Source organism: Periophthalmus magnuspinnatus, chromosome 5 (genome assembly GCF_009829125.3).
Source record: "Periophthalmus magnuspinnatus isolate fPerMag1 chromosome 5, fPerMag1.2.pri, whole genome shotgun sequence".
NCBI classification, from domain to species: Eukaryota; Metazoa; Chordata; class Actinopteri; order Gobiiformes; family Gobiidae; genus Periophthalmus; species Periophthalmus magnuspinnatus.
In genome coordinates this window covers 30,404,916-30,424,567 of record NC_047130.1, presented here as the reverse complement: position 1 = coordinate 30,424,567, position 19,652 = coordinate 30,404,916, and the positions used below count along the sequence as shown (strand labels likewise).

The window sequence follows — 19,652 nt, the reverse complement described above, 5'->3', positions numbered from 1 at the left end:
AGTTCACCCTACAGCCACGCTCTCTAGCCTCTTCGCTACTAACAAAAGTAAGCATTAAGCAGAATATGGAGTATTTGTGTGTTAGATTCAGAAAATTATTCTGTATATATGCACAGTATTTTATTTGATCCTTTTTGGATTTAGCAGTTTCGCTTCGTTCGTAACCGGAACATTTGGGGTTGCGCCAATATTTGGGGGAGCATGTTAATCGTTGCACTGGAAAATTTAGCTGCCTTTATCATATTATTTACCTCGATACTGTTGAAATAAACTATGGTGTTCGTATGCACTCTTGGTGGGGTTTCGTAGAGATTGCAGTGTTGATGCGTGTATGGTAAGATTCAACAACATCCGTTTGTTTTTGTTTAACAAACGCGCCGAAGACTAGCTAGCGTAGTAATTTGGGTTAGCGTTAGCTCGTATCTGCTATACTTACATCATAATAGATGTGTATCCATTAAGAAATTACATTATATCCATCGGGCCTCAATTGAAACAGGTGCGTTTAAGAATACATTTCTTAAATCGTCAATGTGCTTTGGAAGGCTCGTTTGTTATTATGCCAGCCATCAATGCAACGCTTGTACTTACTATATGTGCTAGTACAAGGGGTTAGTGGTAGTTAAGTTGTAACGTTACTATAGAATAACGCATTTTGTGAAAATATGGTGAAGCTTAATGCACTAGTTAGTACTCTGCACAAATGAATATACATTCTGCTACCCCTTCCATTTTGGTTAGGGTAACTAGATTAAACCAGTTTAGTTTTCATTAACTGCTTTGCAAATAGAGTATTTGATATATATGTATATGAACTATTTGTCTCTATTCTGTCATCTCTCCAGCTCTTCCAATGAAGATGTGTAGGTAATAGTCTCACAGCCCTGCAAGACAACATGTCTGAAGAGGCTCATTCAGAGAGTGACCTGGACACGAACCCTAACAGTGAAGAGGAGGATTTTGAAAATGAGGAAGAGGAAGAAAATGATGATATGGATGAGGATGAGGATGAAAATGATGGAGATGATGAGGATGACAGTGTTGGTAAGACAGAGAATTGAAAAAGTACAAATGTGTATTTGTGTATTCTTAGTATTTTTGGTCTGATCAAATGTTTTGTGGCTTTGTGCAGAACGGCCTACAAGTTCCCACAGCCATCCAGAATCCTCCGAGTCACCCACCTCTCCCATATCTCAGCCTCCCTCACAACCTCCTTCACAACCTCCATCACAGCCATCTTCTCGGGCTCCCTCCAGGCCCGGGTCTAGATGTCAGCCCCCAAGCCCAGAAAATTCAAATAAGAACAAAACACCCTCTACCAAAATAAAGAAACCCAAGTCCTCAAGTAAATCAAAATCTGCAAAGTCCCCAAAAAGCTCCAAGTCCACCAAGCGATCAAAGCCTTCCAACATGAGGAAAAACATCAGGTACATTTTTCCGATCTGTGTATCTGATAGTATTACTCTTTATTACTAACTGATGTATCTGTGTTTGAAGAAAACTGCTCAAAGAGGACCAGCTGGAGGCTGGCACAAAGACTGCTCAGCAGGAAGAGATGGAAAGACGGAAACGTCTGGAACAGCAGAGGAAGGACTTTCCCACAGCAGCCCCAGTCCTGCCAGATTCTCAACTAGGTCACTTTCAACATGCTGTCATTTGAAGTCCTATATCATGGCAGTATTGTTGCACTTTCTATAATTTAAGTGTGTTTTACATATTTATATTCTTTCCTCCTTTCAACAGTTGAAACCTCTGCAATTTTAGGAGAAGTGTCTCAATTGGTTCCTGATCTTCTTAGCAAGGAAGATGTAATATGTCTGGATAGTAGTGGTGATGAAGATGAAAATTTGGAGCAAAAGTTGCCTGTACTTGCAGTTAGAGATGGTGATTTTTGTTATGCATCTTATTTGTGGTTTGTGATGAATAAGACCCTTTTCATAAAGTATAATAGAGCCTTGTGTCATAGATGTAATAGAGCTGAGTTCTGGGGATGAAGATGCTCTACAGATCAGCAGTGAGTCTGCTGAGGAGGATGCAGATGCTGCTGGTTCAGAGGAGAGCAGTGGAGCTCACATCAACGATGCGTTGAACTTACCTGACGCACAGGGCCAGGTCCTAGTCAATATCAATCATCCTGCAGAAGAAAAAGACATTTTTCTTGCTCCACAACTTGCAAGGGCTGTCAAACCACATCAGGTATTGTTGAAATTTTGACACTGCATTTACGGTTTTATTTAATCGCTTTTTGCCCTGTACTGAATTTTTACATTTCTCATTTTAGATTGGGGGTATCCGATTTCTTTATGATAACCTAATTGAATCTCTGGAGCGGTATAAAACTAGCAGTGGCTTCGGCTGCATCCTTGCTCACAGCATGGGACTGGGAAAGACGCTACAGGTCATTTCATTCATTGACATTTTGCTGAAGAATACTGAGGCTCACACTGTACTGGCCATTGTCCCTGTAAGTGGGCAGCCATACATATATTCTCTTCCCTATTTATTGCAAACCTTATTTTGAATTACTTGTTTGTCCTTGTTCTAGGTGAACACGCTTCAGAACTGGCTGTCAGAGTTCAACCTGTGGCTCCCCCCTCAAGAGGTCCTTGCTCCTGATACTGATCCTGCTATTTTTACTGGCCGACCATTCAAAGTTCACATTTTAAATGATGAGCACAAGTAAGCATTGTTGTTTTGCTTCATGGGCTTTTATATGATCATTTCTATTACATTTAAATCATACTGTAATTCTACAGAACAACCATTGCAAGGGCCAAAGTTGTGGAAGAGTGGTCAAAAGACGGAGGGGTTTTACTCATGGGTTATGAGATGTATCGGCTGTTGTCTATGAAAAAGAGTTTTGTAATGGGAAAGAAGAGGAAGTCAAAGAAACCTGTGGGCCCAATCATCATTGACCTGGATGAGGAAGATAGACAACAAGAGCTGATGAAAAGTCCGTAAGCTATCTATCCTTTTATACAACTTGTCCCCTTTTTTGATTCTAACTGTTATTCTTCTCAGGTATTGAAAAGGCAATTGCACGACCTGGCCCAGATGTTGTGATATGTGATGAGGGACATAGAATCAAGAACTACCATGCAAGTACTTCACAAGCTCTAAAAAACATAAGGTCACGCCGGAGAGTAGTTCTGACTGGATATCCACTGCAGAACAACCTCATTGAGTACTGGTGCATGGTGGACTTTGTCAGGCCAGACTTTTTGGGTACACGTCAGGAATTCAGCAATATGTTTGAAAGGCCCATTCTGAACGGGCAGTGTGTGGACAGCACTCCTCAAGATGTTCGGCTAATGCGCTATCGCAGCCATGTCCTCTACAGTCTCCTAGAAGGCTTTGTACAGAGGTAATAATTTTCAGTTTTATATAAATGTTACTCTAGAATACATTAATATTACAGTTCTTTGTTTCAGACGAGGTCATGATGTGCTGCGAGATCAGCTTCCCCACAAAGAGGAGCATGTTATTTTGGTGAGGCTGACTCCCATTCAGAGAGCACTATACACAGAGTTCATGAAACGATTCAGAGAAGCAGGAAACAGTGGGTGGCTTGGACTAAATCCTCTCAAAGCATTCTGTGTATGCTGCAAGGTGAGATGGTCTTTTGTTTGTTGCAGTAGTATTCGACGAGTTTCCAGCTCCTTAAACAAAATGATGGTGTCATTCATTTCATTTGCTTATCTCTTTCTTTCAGATTTGGAATCATCCGGATGTCCTTTATGAGGCCCTGCAGAAGGAGAATCAGGCCAACGATCAGGACTTGGACCTTGATGACATTACGAACAACCCTCGCTGCTCTGCTCCTGCTGGCCTTAAAGCCAAGGTTTCTGATTCAGGCAACAGCAAAGGGAATGGAAACGGCAACCTTCCACCTCTGAATCCTTCACAGGACAGATCAAATCAAGTGATCACTTATGAATGGGTATGTTTGAACACAACATTAATTTAATTTGGACAAATATTTATTATTTACACCAGCATCTGTTGACTTGTCTTAGGCTAAAGATATCATGTCTATCTACCGAACGGGAGTTCTGGAAAACTCTGCTAAGATGCTTCTGCTGTTCTGTTTAATTGATGAAAGCGTAAAAAAACGAGACAAGATATTGGTCTTCAGGTACGTTCTTTTTTTTTTTTTTTTTCTCTGACTTGATCCTTAAATATTACTGATCAGTGGAGAATTGGTCTAAGAATTTTGAGGGGGGGTTGTAAACATTTGAATTGCTTTCTGCAGCCAGAGTTTGTCAACTCTGTCTCTTATTGAGGACTTCTTATCACAACGTCCCATGCCAGCAGATGTCTGCCCTCCTGACAGCCTGAACCACAACTGGGTCCGCAATATCAACTACTACAGTGAGTCCTGTTAAAACTATACATTACATGTCTTCACACTGTTTTATCCCCAGTTGAAACTGTTACAGTAATGATGATTGGTTTTAAAGAGGTAAATTTGATTTTGCTTGTAGGACTGGATGGGAGTACTTCTGCTACAGAGAGAGAACGCCTCATCAATCAGTTTAATGACCCAGAGAACAACACAACTTGGGTGTTCCTCCTGTCTACAAGGTACACATATGAATACAGCACCTAACAATTATATTAAAATACATTACTTTGCAGTCACTATATGAATGCCACTTTATAATTTTAGGGCGGGCTGCTTGGGTGTTAATCTGATTGGAGCAAACAGAGTTGTTGTGTTCGATGCCTCCTGGAACCCCTGCCATGATGCTCAAGCAGTGTGTCGTGTGTATCGGTATGGTCAGAAAAAACCCTGCTACATTTACCGCCTCGTCTGTGACTTCACTTTGGAGAAGAAGATTTACGATCGTCAGGTTTCCAAACAGGGGATGTCAGGTAAGGTTTAGCTTTTACTGTAGAAGCTCATGCAACAAGCTACAGTAAATTACATAGTATCATCTGAATGCTTTTTTTTCTCTGCTGCAGATCGTGTGGTGGATGACCTAAACCCAGTTCTCAACTTCACTCGTAAAGAGGTGGAGTCTTTATTGCACTTTGTTGAGGAAGAGCCTGAGAATGAAAAAATCTCTCTTGAATCCAAAGAAGATCTTGAATTGGTGTTGTTCCAGGCCTGTCACCTGCACCCTCACCTCATTACCAAGGTACAGTTCAACATGAACATTGAACATTCATGCAGTTAAAAATTTTTGAGGGAGCATTTTTAAAAATTTGGTTGAAAAATTGCTATATATTTTGTTTCAACAGCCACCGTTCCAACATGAGTCTCTGCTGGTGGATCGCAAGGAATCCAAACTGACCAAAGCAGAAAAAAGGGCAGCAAAGAAGAGCTACGAGGATGAGAAACGAGCCTCGGTGCCTTATTCTCGTCCCTCATACGCTTCATATTATCCCAACAGTGATCAAGGACTAGCAAATATTCCTGCTTTTAACCAACGGGGGTGGTAAGTGGACTTACTAAATGTAGGAATACATTTCGGTAAAAGTTTATGTTGCCTCTATATTTACCTTGTACTTGAAGGCAACCGATGTTGAGGCCGGATGAGAAGCCAGTAGCCAGCGTTCGGCCGATTCAGTCAACCCCAATCCCAATGATGCCTCGCCAGGTCGGGATGGGCTTACCTGGCTCCAGTGGCAGCATTCCAGTCAACTTCCTTCAGAAGGCTGGAGTTTCTGTGCAGAGAATAGTCACTACAACAGGTAAGGCAGACTTATTTTATGTCTCCCAAATGTTATATATTTGCCATTTTATTAATACTAGCCATTTTGCTTGGATTTTCAGATATTGTAATACCAGGTGCAAATAGTGCTACAGAGGTTCAGGCCAGAATCAGTGCTGGAGAAACCATTCATGTTATAAGAGGGTCTAAAGGTAGTAAAAGCAGTAGCGTGACTTCATACACATCTCATATGTGAAGTTGTTACTGATATGATATTGTTGTTGTTTTTTAGGCACCTACATCAGAACTCATGATGGCAGGATCTTTGCCGTCCGATCAGGGAAGATTAGCCGACCTCCAGTTGCAGTGGCTGCTGTTTCAAGAGGTCGGTGTACATTAATATCTATGTGAATACAATTTTATTTCTGTGTGTGATAACTTCACATATAACAGTGTTTATACCAATAGTAGGATTGAGGGATTATATAATTCCATCAGTCTAAAGCAAATGTAAAGATTAAAGACAAGGATTTATTGTAAACTCCAATTTCACTTAGATAAATGTTATTGATTGTGATTTTTGTAATGGAATGATACTGGGTATAGTTATGCTACAAGTTGGTTCAAGTTACATGTCCTGTAGATTTCATGTGACTTTTCATGTGACACTTCATTCACACTGAGGAGTTCATCCCTGTTTCTACAGAACCACAGGGTCCTCTGATCAGGCCGGTCACTAATGGCTGCTCATCGCCTGTGGAGCAGCCGCAGCGTTCCCCAAGTAGAGAGCCACGGCCCTCCTCTCCTCTGAGCTCCGACCTCATCAGGGAGCTGAGTGGCTTCTCAGCCCCAGGAAGAGACTCCTCCTCTGGGCTCAGGAACGAACTGCTGTCACTTCCCCATCCTGCGCCTGCTCTTGGAGCAGGAGAGCACAACCAGAACAACAAAACCACAGACCTCAACAGACCGCTGGGTGAGGACCTCCTGAGCTCCACGCTGGACATGCATGGGATAAAGCGCAAAAACAATGAACCACAAACCAACATGTACAGCACAGGGAAACGCACCTCTGCTGCAACACGCTTCCCTGGATTTAACATGGGCTCCAGTGGACTGAGTTTTCCCCCAATGGGATTAAACTCATCCTCTTTATTAGGGAATTTAGGACACATGAGTCACCCTCTACTGATGGGTGGCAGTGGGGGGTCTTCCTTTCTGCAGACCCCTGGACAAAACATTGGGGACCTCCAGACCATGTTCCCAAGCTCCACTGGCTCAGACATGCTCAGACAGCCAGCCACAGGGAATGGGCATCTCCAAACCCCTTCGTCCTCAGCTTTCTCCTCCGCTCCGACCACTAATCCCTCCACTGCAACATCTTCCTCGCTGTCCAGTTCACTGCCTCCGTATTTGATGAACCCCAACATGACAGGGCTGCTTACTTCTGGATTTCCTCCCATTAACTACAGTCAGTCGTTACTTCCTGAGTCTAGGATGCTCTCCACGCCTCATCTCTCTGGCTCAGGGAGTCTTCCTACTTCAATCCCTAGCACTTCTTCATCCAGTTTTCTTTCCCATTTCAGTAACCCCACTTCCAGTCTGCTGGGGGCAGCTCTGACACACCCCGACAGGCACCGCAGTGCAGAGAATGGGGGCAGTAGTTCGGATGATGACGTTATAGAGGTTATAGGGCAGTAGGAAAACCATTTGATAATATTTTACAATAAATGAATCCAATAAAATGACAAGGGTGTCTAAAATAATGCACACTTGATGAAAAGTCAGTTTACGTTAAGGTAAAATGCATATAATGAGGACACATAAAAAATCTGAAGCTTACCAACCATGATGAATGTTATTATGGCTTACAGGGCATTTTCTTTTCCAAATTCAGTAAAATTCATCACAGTGGCCATTAATTAATGTTTGAAATGTGTACCTCTATATGTGATTCATTTTAATTTAAGTTACTTAAATGTTTTCCCTTTCAACATTTACATTTTAGGATACATATATTTTGGCCACATTGGTAAAACTGCAAAAAGGTTTCTAAATAACTGATATAGATGTCAGCACTAAAATATCTATTAATAAAACAGGTCTCGAGTTAAACATAACTTTAATAAAAGTAAGTTGTTTTCATCCAGGTTGTATTTAATTGTACTTGGAGCCAGGTTATTTGGCATACAGGGACCAGCTGTATCTTTCCAGGGTTTTCTAAGCACAGCTTCTCCTGTTACAATTTGTAAACGTCTTGTGATATAACGAATAGTTTTAGTTTTGTTCAAATGTCATTGGAGAGTTTCTGTGGTGGCTCTTGCACATGAGTTTATGGCGTATTAGTGATCAAATATGTAATATAGTAATCAAAAAACCCAAAGCAACATATCTTTTGAAGCTATTAGAAGATCATAGCAATTCAGTAGATAATGTTGCAACCCAGTTAAAATATTGTGAGTGAAATACAAGTGAATATGTTAATACTTTGTAAATAGCAGCCATTATCATTGTTTATATTGCAAGGTAATAATGTTAAATGTGTAGATTTTGGTTGGAGGGGTGATATCATTGCTTGTAAGAACAACCCAACCCCACTTATACATTTTATTTTCTCTAAAATGAATGTATTAGTCATTTGTAACCTATGGACTGGGACAGTCAGACTATTTTAGCCTTAAATCTCAAAAGGTACGTCTCCTTGTTTTTTTTTTCTACATCTGTGGGACAAACTACTGAGCATTGAGATGGTGCTGAACTCAGAATAAATGATTCAGCAAAGAGGAATGAAAACCATCAGAAACATTTTGAACAAATCTTACCTACGCTGTTAAACCATTGGTGCGGCCTATGTTTTCAAAAATCTAAAGTTGTAGCTGCCTGCCATTGAAACATCATTACATTCAAACACCACTCGTGACGTTCAGGTGGTGGTGTGGTGGCCTTACCAAACTAACAGTGCCATTTCGTGGTAGCGTTTCACTGAGATGCACCCTTTTCAGAGCAGCGCAGTGTTAGTAGCTTCTGTCAGTGGTGTCACGTGCCGGTCTGCAATGCTTAGAGAGGTCTCTAGTTCTTTGCTGTTCTCTGTAGCATTGTGTTTCTGTGTAGTGTGACTTAGAGAAGTTACTTTTCCTCGTACAGTGGAATAGCCTTTAGGAGAACACTGGAGAGTTATTCAAAAATCATTCCCACATATATAGCCAATTTTGTACGAATACTTAAGTTCCAGATCAAATTAGTTTGTACTGGCATCTCCTTTCACTTTTCTATCAAGGATACCCCCAGATTGCATAAGCATGTCTTCAGATTTTGTGATGACATTTGACAGTAGAAGTGATATTTGAAAATTATCTGCTTGCAAACTGTACAGACATTAAATGTCCTCAACCTTATTTTTGGCCTTCATAGATTATGTTGGACAAGTTCTACAAAACAGTGCTTTTTAATGTACCATTTGTCACTTGCTGTTGTCTGTTTTATAGTATACTGTCCTTTTTTTAAAGTGTTTTTTATAACTTTTTATTGGTGTTTGCTCACCTGTATCTCTTTTGTTTCTGAGCTATTTATTTTGATTGCAAAGTTAGTTATGCCATTTCTACCATGTTAATTTGAATCTTGCAGGCGAATTCATTTGATATATTTTTTTTAACACAGTTTAGATCAATGTAGAGTTATACTGTGTTATCAATATTATTTTAACAATAAACACCCTCCTATTGCAATCACACACTATTTTGTTATTACATTTTTATTTTAAGTACATTTCAAAGCACAATAGAAATTCCCTGAAAATGCCATTGCATGTATGGTCTGATTAGTCAATAGTGAATGACAAACCAAAATATTTATAAAAATGGCCAGTTTTGTTGGATTTGTCAGGACTGCAGTCTCTTTTTTGTAGTGTATGCCCGGGAGACTTGGTCCATGATGACGAGTGCAGAGAGCACAGGGCAGAGGGCCGACAGATACCAGGTGTAACTGCTGACAGACACAGTGAACCAGGTGGAGCAGAGGCCAAGCAGCAGACTCCCACAGCCGAACAGGTAGGTCACAAGTCCTGACGCTGCGTGGTACCGCTTCAGTTTGGCCAGAGACCAGCCTTTAGCCAGAGTGTGGTACTTGAGAGGCAAAGCTGCCAGGGACTGCAGGCCAGCCACACACACAGTGGTCAGGCCTAGTAAGCCGTGCCAGGAGGTAAAGTGTGGTTTATTGTTCAAATGTTTATTATAGGCAATGACTGCTAGGCCCACAACAGCACAGTTCACACATAGAACCTGGAGGGTCCAGTGAATACGACCTTTGGTTTTATGTGCAAACTTCCTTATAGGGGAGCCATGGGGGGAGAAGAGGAGAATGGCCTCTGTCATGAAGAAAGAAAACTATGGGATATGGAGAAGGGTAGAAACAGTTAGTCAATGAAAATGAAATCATCAGTAAAAAAATTCAGTAGCCTGTACTTACAGCAACTGTCATCAGAAAAGGATGCCATGAAAACAAACCTGTGTCAACACAAAAAAATTATCATTTTAAACAACTTTAATAAGAATTTATGACGAGTAGTATTAGAAATTTTACTTTGACACTCACTCGAACCTGGTCGTGACAGGAACACAAGCAAAACTGTGAAGGCGACACAGAGGACGTGGGTCAGCGCCGCGGCCACGGTTCTTGTGTATCTGTAGAGTCTCGCCTCGGACTCGGTCTCCTTCCCTTGGGCCATGTATGAATGAAGAGGACGGTCCTCCTTGGCAGGTTTTAAAACAAACCTAAAGCTGCCGCCGTGGCCCCCGCCTGTCAGTCACTCACCTGAAGTGAACTCAAGAGAGATGCTCCAGACCGCTGCGTGGTTCATAGAAATAAACAGTCTCAATCTAACCACCTTAATCAATTCACTGTCCAAACGCGGTTCCGATTACTATATGTGAGTGAAATGTCAAGCTTCTAGCAGTAATAGTAGGTAGTTTTTGCATAACCGATAACGGGGAACAATGAACGGTTTCCGCTGAGTTACAAAGTACAACTTCCGGCTTCATAAAAATATATTTAAAAACCACAAGCTCTTCAAATTTCCATATGATCAGAAATAAACTAATTTTCTCTTACTAAATTTGCGAGCAGTGCAGGTTTATGTATTTTTACTACACGCACATACATTTAAATTAGTAACATATTTTGTGTTTTAATTTGAAAGAAAATGATTATGAGCTTCTAGACACGCCTCTTGCTGACGTGGATGAGGACGATGCTTATTAAACACATTATATTATATATATAACATTAATTTATTTTTTATAGTCTATCAGAAAAATGAATGGGGGCAGGCAGTGTTGAGTACCCCCTTGGCCTATGGCTGGACAGTCACAAGCCTATGGCGGAGTTATTGGAGCACAATAACGACTAACCACTCAAGAATCCATTTAGTTAACCGGCTGAGGCCTATAGACATTGCACTGTTTTAACCACTATTACGTATTTCACTAAAGTTATACAGGCCATTTAAGACCAACTTAATATTATAATAGTTTTTTGATTTTTTTATGTAAGAGACCGTATAGCCTCAAACATATTTTTTTGTCATGAAGACACATGGGCTATGTGAGATATGTACCAACTGAAAAGCGTAACATTTACGTGTGCATTATTGTTTGGACGTATAAGCACTTTTAGCACTGTGTATGTATATATATATATATATATATATATATATATATATATATATATATATATATATATATATATATATATATATATATATATATATATATATATATATATATATATATACACACACACATATACATACACTTGATCAGAGACTACACCAGCCAAGACCATAGTTAACAGTGTATAGTCCTCTAAACTACTGAGAGCCTGTGTCTGTGGAAGTTGGCCTGCTCTGTTGGTGCAGAGATACATAAATAAGACCGGCTCCCATATGAGCCTTGAGCATTGAGTGATTTCCAAACTAAGATTAAAATCACAATTATCTCATGTCAAAATGCTGATTATTATGTAGGATATCTTAAAAGAACATTTAAAATAAAGCATCATTGTTCATCCTTTGCAGGATTCTACATCAACGAATCTCTTATTGTCCAGGTTCTGTCTACATAAGCCTCTACCATAAATAAATGTAAATAAGTATAAATGAGCACATATAGGCCTAGATATAGGCTAGATATTATAGTCCATAAATCCATAAGAGAAAATGTGGGGCTAATGATAGATGTGCAGGCCTAACTGTGATGAAAACATTGTGTAGCCAAGCCAACTCAAAGAGTCGCTTACTAAACTAAATGTGTGGGGACCAGAGGGCTTTCCTTTCTGATGTCTCTCTGGGATGGTTAACAGCGGATTAGAGATAATCCCGTACTCACAATGTGCATGCGCAAACCCCAGAGCGAGCAACGAGCGGCTCCACAGTGCCATCCCAAAACGCACATTATAATCCGCAACAAACCGTGAGAAACAGCAAGGTAAGTGTGCATTTCTGGGGAGTTTTTGTGGGGAGGGAGGTGAGGTGCACTTGTTGGGACCTCCAGAGTCCACCGACCCTATTCAAGTGTTGTCAATCTTCTCCTGTCCCGTTTAGAGATGGTGATCTTCAGATTACAAATCCTTGATCTGTACCTAATTTAATGGCCAATGGCACCACTAGCTCAATATTTAGAAAGTTACTGGTTCTCGTACAATGGTCGCTTGTTGCCCTGTAGATAATTTCGCGGTCCTGTGACCCACTTGGCAAATAGCGCTGCGGGTTGTTCAAATTCAAGTCACAATGCTGTTTTCTCACACTGTATGAGCACTATAGTTCCCACTATAGGATTTCACCTGTCAGCAATATAACCTATGCAGTTCTATTCTCCTTAAAAGAAAAAGATGTAAAAAGTATGAGTAGAATCTTGAAAGCACTGACTCGTGGATAAGGCTTATGTTGCTATAGCCCAGGGACATATCTTGGTGTCCTGTAATGCAAATAAACACGGGATATTCCTATCCAATTATGCAGCTCTTATAACTGTTCTAATCGTATTATTATTATTATTATTATTATTATTATTATTATTATTATTTTATTATTATTATTATTATTATTATTATTATTATTATTATTATTATTATTATTTTATTATTATTATTATTTTTATTTTAACGAAAGAAATATACAAGAAGAAAATCCACAGATGTGTAACATTAGGCACATGGCTTTCCAACCAGCATTCAATTCATAGGACATGAATGTTTGGAAGTTTAATCATGACAGATCATACTGGTCTATCTAGATTAAACTTACCTGGTAACATTTTTGAGCCTGAGTAAAGCTATTCACTTTCATTATTCTCTGTGCTAATATCCTGTAGGAGCACATGGACAACCCATACACAGCTGACATGTGGATACTACTGCCCAGTCTAAGATGTCTAAATGTGAGTTAATTGAGCTCCAAGACCTCAGTGTGAATGACCCCATTGAGCTAGCTGCTCCTGGGACACACTACACTCCTGCACCCACAGTTCTACTTGCGGGACCATCTGGCTTCTCCCAGGTGGTGCGCCTGGTGGGGGACAGAGTCAGTATTGAGACTCCACTCTCAGAAAAGACTGGACTAGGACATGACTTCCAGCCTTTCAGACAGACCCATCCCACCTGGTGTGATCTATGTGGGGACTTCATCTGGGGGCTTTACAAGCAGCAGAGTCTCCGGTGCTCCAGTAAGTACTTCATGTTTAATTATTCACAGGTGAAGTCGGTGACATTGTTTTTTTTTGTTTGTCTGCTATTGACTAGGGCAAAGAAATCTAGCCTAAGCCTATACAAGACACACAAAGTTACACAAAGTTCTTAAGGTAAACAGCAGTCAGTGTCACAAAAAAGATTACAAGTTTTCCATATGAGAGGATGCTTTCTAATCTGTAGGAAGCTCTGGCCAGTGTCATGGTGAAATGCCGTGGAACTTACTTTTGTCTGTTGTTTTAGTTGAAGTCTCATGTGAAGACCCTTGTGTGGTGTATGGGACAATTATTAACGGCTTTGCTTAAACTTTGAATATATTGTCAATCTTTTGGCTGTCTAACTGACTGTAGAGACTTTGTGCCATTGTCCCCTTTGGCAAGGCACTTATTGTCAAAACCATGGCTAAATCAAGCAATCAACCAAATGCATCTTGTACAGTATTCTATATGAAATTATGCACATGAATAAACAACTTCCCAGTGCACATTTAGGAGGCATAATTTTTTCACAGCGCCATTCTACCTCAGTTAGCATACCTGTCCCAAAGCCCTAGACCAAAATACTTGTCCCTAAACCTTGTTAAACTGATAGTAAAATAATATATCATAAAAAATAAACATACTAGCATAGACACTGACGCAAAGTGGCTGTAGTGTGGCATGGCTGGGGTAAAAAAAAAAGAAAGTGGACTTAAGAGTTGTATTCTATTGATGACCTCTGACCCCTGACCCTTGTAAATCACCATGTTCCAGAATGCTGCTACACTTGTCACCACCGCTGTCGCCCATTCATTCAACTGGACTGCTGCACAGACGAGGGGGCACCCACTGACAAGCCTGGCTCTTTGGGGGACTGCTTTGAATCTGACACAAATGTGGTAGGAATACAATATCATTTCACCTCAGGCAATTTGATGTATTATTGAATTAAATTTCAAATTAAAGCCATGTCTGATGGACACTTTCAGGCATATTAAGAAGTGTCATTGTGCTATATATTCAAGTTTTATGGTCTCTACAGAGTCTTCAATGAAATTGACAATACAATAATTAATGTTGTAGAAATCCTCAGGGAGAGCTCCATAGCACTTTTACAATGCCCCATCTGTGCTTAAATTAACTCAAATAAGGCAACCATAAAATAAATACATTATCTTTGTGGCATTTTAGTATTTGGTCTGGTTTCGGGATTTGAGACAGAAACTAAGCGAACACTTCTGAGTCTATTACTGTTTAGGATTAGGAATTAGGAATGAAAAATGGGAAGTGTAAGAATTGACGTGTCAGGAATGTGGAATAAAATTGGTCTGACTCTGGAGGTACTTTCTACCATTATACCTGCATTAAGTTTTTATATTTTAATAGTATACTGTTATGGCTGTGTCTTTTTCCCACTCAGAATCTTAAAAGTTTAGTTTTTTTGTCAATTGTTTTTAGGATGAAAATATAGAATGGAGTCAACAGGATTTAAGTCATGCAGAGATTCAGCAAAAGATTTTAGAGTATAATTCTCAGACCAACAACAATCTTCAAATGGTCATTGTGAGTATTCAGTTTAGGCATTTGATCTTAATACATTCATTACTTATTTTATTTTGGAAGTGAAAGAATTTTTTTCAAGTGCGGGGTTATTTGCTTTTTTGATTATATATCGATAAGATATGATCAGATATTATATAATATAGAAGGAAGATATATAATATGATATTGAAGATTTTTGTTCTGTATTGTATATTAATATGTTTTTTATGTTTGTTAGAATATTTGAAAAACATTGTTACAAAAACTGTTCAGTTCCAAAATAAATGAATGACAATAAGGACTCTTAATCTTTTGCATTAATCTGTATATTTCAGTACGTAATGTTTTCTTTCTTTCGGTGCATTGCAGCAAAAAGATGGCTCCTACACTGGTTTCATCAAGGTGCACTTTCAGTTAGTCCGCCCAGTCTCCGTCCCCCCTCCTCAGGGTCTGTGCACACTTGATGCTCAGTGGGATGAAAGGATGAGGCGGCGAACGTCTTTCTATCTACCCAAAGACACTGCTAAGCACCTCCACATAAGTTCTCAAACACAAGTCCAAGAGGTCATTATAGCCCTGCTCAACAAGTTCACTGTGGTGGACAACCCAGCAAAATTTGCCTTGTTCGAAAGGACTGAGAGACAAAATCAGGGTACAGAAATTGAAGTATTATAAATGAAAGGAATATTATTGAACACTTAATGATCACCATTCATTTCATGTTAGTGTTTATGAGGAAACTGTCTCAGGATGAGCAGCCCCTGTACCTACGTTTGTGTGCTGGCCCCAGTGAAAAAATGTTGAGTCTGGTTTTGAAAGAGAATGAGACTGGGGAAGTCGATGTAAGCTTTTCCCTGTTCAAGAATTATAATATTTAATTATAGATTCTCTGAAACTGATTTTTTTTTTTTAATACTTTACAGTGGGATGCTTTCAGTTTTCCTGAATTGTGCAACTTCTTGAGAATCCTGCAGCGTGAAGAAGAGGAACATGTTCGACAAATTGTGAAGCGGTACACGCTCGCCCGAGACAGGATGATGCATGCCATATCCAAGTTTAAAAGCCGCAGTTGATTTCTGTCCATAAGCACATTGTTATTTTAAGATCATTCTGATAAAGAATGTAAATACATGTCTACAATTAGAGAACTATATTTTCACTTAACATATGTATATAAATATGTGTATATATATTATCATGCTTTTGCCACCTGAGCCATTTATGCTGTATTTTATTAAACATTTGGGTTGCTTGATTCAATAAATGTCAAGCATGTAAGCATAATTGGTCCACCCGTTATAATATGGCCCTGCGTTGTGTCCTGGGTGTTGCAGTAAAGATGAGGCACAGTCCGGATTCAGAAGGTTTACTGCTTCAAAAATACAAATGGCACACAAACTGCTGTTAGTACAAGGGTCCAACATGTATCCTCTCAGAGAAATTTGCAGTTCTGAGGGCTCGTTGCTTGGCAACACCAAAACAAATTCACAACATGTATACAAATCAAATAATAAAAACAAAATAACTTATTTGCTGGGCCCCCAAAAGGAAAAATGGCAAACTCTAGGGCCCAGGACAACAGACCCCTTTGTCTCCCTGTCGACTTCACTGATTATTAAAATGCAATAATATTGACTGACAAGTCTGTGAAAATGCAATTGTTGTAAACCTTTTATTATGCCATTAAACTTAAAATGAGTGACACTATGGATCTTCAATCTGAGCGTAAAGGTGCACCATATAATCTTTATATGTAATATAAAAAGTAATATAAAAGGTTAGAGGAGATGTTATTGCTTTGCTTGGAATGTTCCACAGTTTGACATTAAACTGATGCTTGAAGACAAGCCACAGGTTAAATCTGTGGAGAAGCAAGCCTTGTCACAGTAGAAATGCATGTTTTTCAAGGTATTTTTTGTAATAAAAACACGTGCATTGAATAAATACGAGATACAAGTTTGATGCCTTACTGTGGAACACTGTAGGAAAAGCTTCATATCACCATGATGCCAAGTGGCATTAAAAAGTTACAAATAGAGCACTTAAACTTTAACACAAAACCGGATCTCAAGACAAAACATGTTAGACGACATCCAGTCCACCAGGCGGCGCTCATTCTTGGTCTGTCCACAGCTTTCCACGAGTAGAAGGTGTAGCGTTAGCGGACCCGCTGTAGCTCAACATCATCAAGACAAACAAACACGAAAGATTAATCTGTGCCCGTTCGGTGACAACTGTCAAGGTTTGTTTTCACTGAATGCATTTGAAGCACCAGTTATTTCTTGTTAAGGTCGTCATTAATCATCAGAAAAGCCGATTGCTGAATAATGTTATGTTCACAATAGCTACACTAAAGCTAAGGCTAACAGTACAGAGCAATTTGTCTTTGACCAATGTTTGTTATAAGGACGTGCTGTTTCGTAACAACTGAGGTGATCAAAACTCACTGTAAAACACGTATTTTCGTCAAATACCATTCATCTACTTCAGGACTTCCTCCACAATTACCTAAATGCTTCTTGTCTCTGATGTGCTTCGCATAAACGCCAGTTTAAGATACACGTTGATACTTAATGCACTTACACTTATCTTTGGGAATAAGTGAACTTATTATACTATCCATGGTTCTTATTTACCAGAGAATAAGAGTGGCATCACACTGTTGCTTGTGTGTCTTTTTCAGGTCTAATTTTCTGAACCCTCGAGTTTATCTGGTGCAGTGGGATTGTTGCACTATATCAGCAGTTTGATAACCAGGAAGATAATGTGCTGCAGCTGAAGATGGGGGGTAGTGGCTCCAAATCCAAAGGATTTTGGCCTTTTTCTGGCTCTGGCAGTGGTGATGATCCAACCAAAGACGGAAATGAACAGACATTGTCAAGATTTAAAAGTTTTCAAGGTGCAACACCTTTTGTATTTACTAGACGCAGGTAAGAACAATTAGCCAAGTTTTCTTTGTAATAAACGTACTGATAAACATTTTCAATTTACATTTGTGAACGTTTTTTTAAGTTTTTCAGTTGCATTTTAGATGCTGTCATTGCTTTTCCTATTTTTAAAGCCCCACCGCCTTAACGTTTGAGACAAAAAATAAACTAAAATAAAAGCATGTTAATAAAATTGGAATGTTTTTATTGAAAAATTTAGAAAATCGTGTCGGCCTGTCACAATAAGTACAATATTGACTTGCTGTTCAATGCGCGACAGATGGAACAATAATTTTTGGGGGTCAATATTTATCCTGAGTACATTTTCTCTGTACCAGTAGGATTTTTTTTTTTTCTGTTCTACGATGGAATTAGATCGTTACTCGAAGCGAGCTTGCAGCTCCACAAACCTGACTTTTACTTGGCCTGGAGACAGCCTCCACCTGCTTGTCTTCACTGAGATGTTGTTCTTTTGGTTATAATCTTTCACAGTATGGCAAAAAAATGCATCTATCTCCATGGAGAATGTTCTGAAGTATGGTTTAACTTTAAATACTATATAAAGATTTATATAGTATTTTAATTTCTCTGGAAGTTGTGTATTTCTGAAGATGATGATAGAAAGCTATTTTTGTGCTGTAAAATTCTGCTGATTTGGGTTCCTACAACTTTCTTAAGTGGAAATGTGTTATCTGCACCACACACATGAGAAAACATTGTCTATTTTCTAACATCCTGCATGTCTTTTGTGGAATAAATTTCTGTTTTTTATTCTTGTTGACTTTGGAAAAAAAATAATAAAAAATTGGTATTGGTCTTGTTGCAGCTCAATGTTCTTTGATGAAGACGGGGACTTGGCACATGAGTTTTATGAAGAAACAATTGTGACAAAGAATGGCCGAAAAAAAGCCAAGCTCAAACGAGTTCAGAAGAATCTTACGCCTCAGGTATGCATATTAGATAATAATGATTTGCCCCTTTAATGACTGTTGGTCATAAAAATGCTTGTCTTCTATGTGTCCAACAGGGAATTATTAAGCTGGAACACCCATGCATCCATGTAGATTTCCCAATTGTTATTTGTGAAGCTTGACATGGACGAGTCTCATAAGAGTAACTGTGTCCACTCCGTCCTGTGGTCTACAGCAGAAGACTGACCACCTTTTGAAAATCATGATTTCCTGGCATCTCTGAAGTCCCTTATGCAGACAGGCTGATGCTGTGTTTTAAGCCTCTGCATGTGATCTCTTTTGGCTTGTGTGCTGTTGGGCACACCATAGGTCACCGGTGACTAACTAAAAGTGTGCCAAGTGCGTGAACGTATTCAGTTTACAGATATCTCATGGTCAGTGCGCATGCAGGTTTGTTTAGAGCAAAGAAGGCAGATGCAGTTTTTTGTAGCATTCACCAAACATGCAGTGAATGAAATCTGTCCAGGCTGAAGAAGTTGGAAAGTAAACTAGATATTGGTCTCTGTGAATTATTTTAGTATGCATGATGGAAAAAGAGTCGGCTTTGGGACATGAGAATCCCTGCTCTATAAAGTGGACTATGATGTTGAATGAACTGACTTAGGCAATCTCAGTTTGACCAGTGTGAACTTGCAGCAATTGTACACAGCCAGTGTCAAATGAGAACTCCATTTTTTTTCTTTGCTGCTTTGGCATATGTTTCACCTTTTAATTTATTGTTAAATTTTTAATTACATTATGAAACACTAAAGTGTGTGGTTATTTCTTTTATTATAATTTATTTTCCTAATCAATAACAATAGAACTTCTTACTAAGTTTGTACCATAGAGTGTATAAAGTCT

The 19,652-nt window shown here is 39.3% G+C and overlaps 4 protein-coding genes across 4 annotated transcripts; 3 read left to right on the top strand and 1 right to left on the bottom strand.

Moving 5' to 3' along the window:
- The first annotated feature begins 208 nt into the window (after positions 1-208).
- Positions 209-9,383, top strand: rad54l2 (RAD54 like 2). The gene is made up of 22 exons (XM_033967153.2): positions 209-334; positions 846-1,044; positions 1,133-1,427; positions 1,498-1,634; positions 1,744-1,884; positions 1,967-2,196; positions 2,282-2,464; positions 2,546-2,679; positions 2,757-2,953; positions 3,022-3,364; positions 3,432-3,609; positions 3,713-3,940; positions 4,017-4,135; positions 4,253-4,371; positions 4,485-4,584; positions 4,670-4,875; positions 4,966-5,141; positions 5,245-5,441; positions 5,519-5,697; positions 5,780-5,869; positions 5,950-6,042; positions 6,364-9,383. Exons 2-22 carry the CDS (start codon positions 897-899, stop codon positions 7,353-7,355), a joined length of 4,485 nt encoding a protein of 1,494 aa, XP_033823044.1. The 5' UTR covers positions 209-334; positions 846-896; the 3' UTR covers positions 7,356-9,383.
- Positions 9,384-9,506: 123 nt separating this feature from the next.
- LOC117371470 (transmembrane reductase CYB561D2) lies at positions 9,507-10,631 on the bottom strand. Its single transcript, XM_033967164.2, has 3 exons — positions 10,245-10,631; positions 10,119-10,156; positions 9,507-10,036 (listed from the first exon to the last, which is right to left on the bottom strand). The coding sequence occupies exons 1-3, from the start codon at positions 10,375-10,377 to the stop codon at positions 9,533-9,535; spliced, it is 675 nt and encodes a 224-aa protein (XP_033823055.1). The 5' UTR covers positions 10,378-10,631; the 3' UTR covers positions 9,507-9,532.
- A 1,436-nt stretch (positions 10,632-12,067) lies between these two features.
- Positions 12,068-16,122, top strand: rassf1 (Ras association domain family member 1). Its single transcript, XM_033966548.2, has 7 exons — positions 12,068-12,133; positions 13,019-13,369; positions 14,144-14,268; positions 14,828-14,932; positions 15,281-15,563; positions 15,638-15,753; positions 15,835-16,122. The coding sequence occupies exons 2-7, from the start codon at positions 13,075-13,077 to the stop codon at positions 15,982-15,984; spliced, it is 1,074 nt and encodes a 357-aa protein (XP_033822439.1). The 5' UTR covers positions 12,068-12,133; positions 13,019-13,074; the 3' UTR covers positions 15,985-16,122.
- A 904-nt stretch (positions 16,123-17,026) lies between these two features.
- tusc2b (tumor suppressor 2, mitochondrial calcium regulator b) lies at positions 17,027-19,560 on the top strand. The gene is made up of 4 exons (XM_033965964.2): positions 17,027-17,153; positions 17,595-17,841; positions 18,665-18,785; positions 18,866-19,560. The coding sequence occupies exons 2-4, from the start codon at positions 17,693-17,695 to the stop codon at positions 18,929-18,931; spliced, it is 336 nt and encodes a 111-aa protein (XP_033821855.1). The 5' UTR covers positions 17,027-17,153; positions 17,595-17,692; the 3' UTR covers positions 18,932-19,560.
- The last annotated feature ends 92 nt before the right edge of the window (positions 19,561-19,652 follow it).

What these genes read in the sequence shown, in the direction of transcription:
- rad54l2 (XM_033967153.2), top strand. Translation starts at nt 897, where the DNA reads ATGTCTGAAGAGGCTCATTCAGAGAGTGACCTGGACACGAACCCTAAC. An exon ending in CTGTACTGGCCATTGTCCCT is followed by an intron (nt 2,465 to 2,545) that starts GTAAGTGGGCAG and finishes TCCTTGTTCTAG; the next exon opens with GTGAACACGCTTCAGAACTG. An exon ending in ACCCTCACCTCATTACCAAG is followed by an intron (nt 5,142 to 5,244) that starts GTACAGTTCAAC and finishes TTGTTTCAACAG; the next exon opens with CCACCGTTCCAACATGAGTC.
- LOC117371470 (XM_033967164.2), bottom strand. Translation starts at nt 10,377, where the DNA reads ATGGCCCAAGGGAAGGAGACCGAGTCCGAGGCGAGACTCTACAGATAC. An exon ending in CCTGTCACGACCAGGTTCGA is followed by an intron (nt 10,157 to 10,244) that starts GTGAGTGTCAAA and finishes GTGTTGACACAG; the next exon opens with GTTTGTTTTCATGGCATCCT. An exon ending in CTTTTCTGATGACAGTTGCT is followed by an intron (nt 10,037 to 10,118) that starts GTAAGTACAGGC and finishes CATATCCCATAG; the next exon opens with TTTTCTTTCTTCATGACAGA.
- rassf1 (XM_033966548.2), top strand. Translation starts at nt 13,075, where the DNA reads ATGTCTAAATGTGAGTTAATTGAGCTCCAAGACCTCAGTGTGAATGAC. An exon ending in TTGAATCTGACACAAATGTG is followed by an intron (nt 14,269 to 14,827) that starts GTAGGAATACAA and finishes AATTGTTTTTAG; the next exon opens with GATGAAAATATAGAATGGAG. An exon ending in ATGAGACTGGGGAAGTCGAT is followed by an intron (nt 15,754 to 15,834) that starts GTAAGCTTTTCC and finishes AATACTTTACAG; the next exon opens with TGGGATGCTTTCAGTTTTCC.
- tusc2b (XM_033965964.2), top strand. Translation starts at nt 17,693, where the DNA reads ATGGGGGGTAGTGGCTCCAAATCCAAAGGATTTTGGCCTTTTTCTGGC. An exon ending in TTTGTATTTACTAGACGCAG is followed by an intron (nt 17,842 to 18,664) that starts GTAAGAACAATT and finishes GTCTTGTTGCAG; the next exon opens with CTCAATGTTCTTTGATGAAG. An exon ending in AGAAGAATCTTACGCCTCAG is followed by an intron (nt 18,786 to 18,865) that starts GTATGCATATTA and finishes TGTGTCCAACAG; the next exon opens with GGAATTATTAAGCTGGAACA.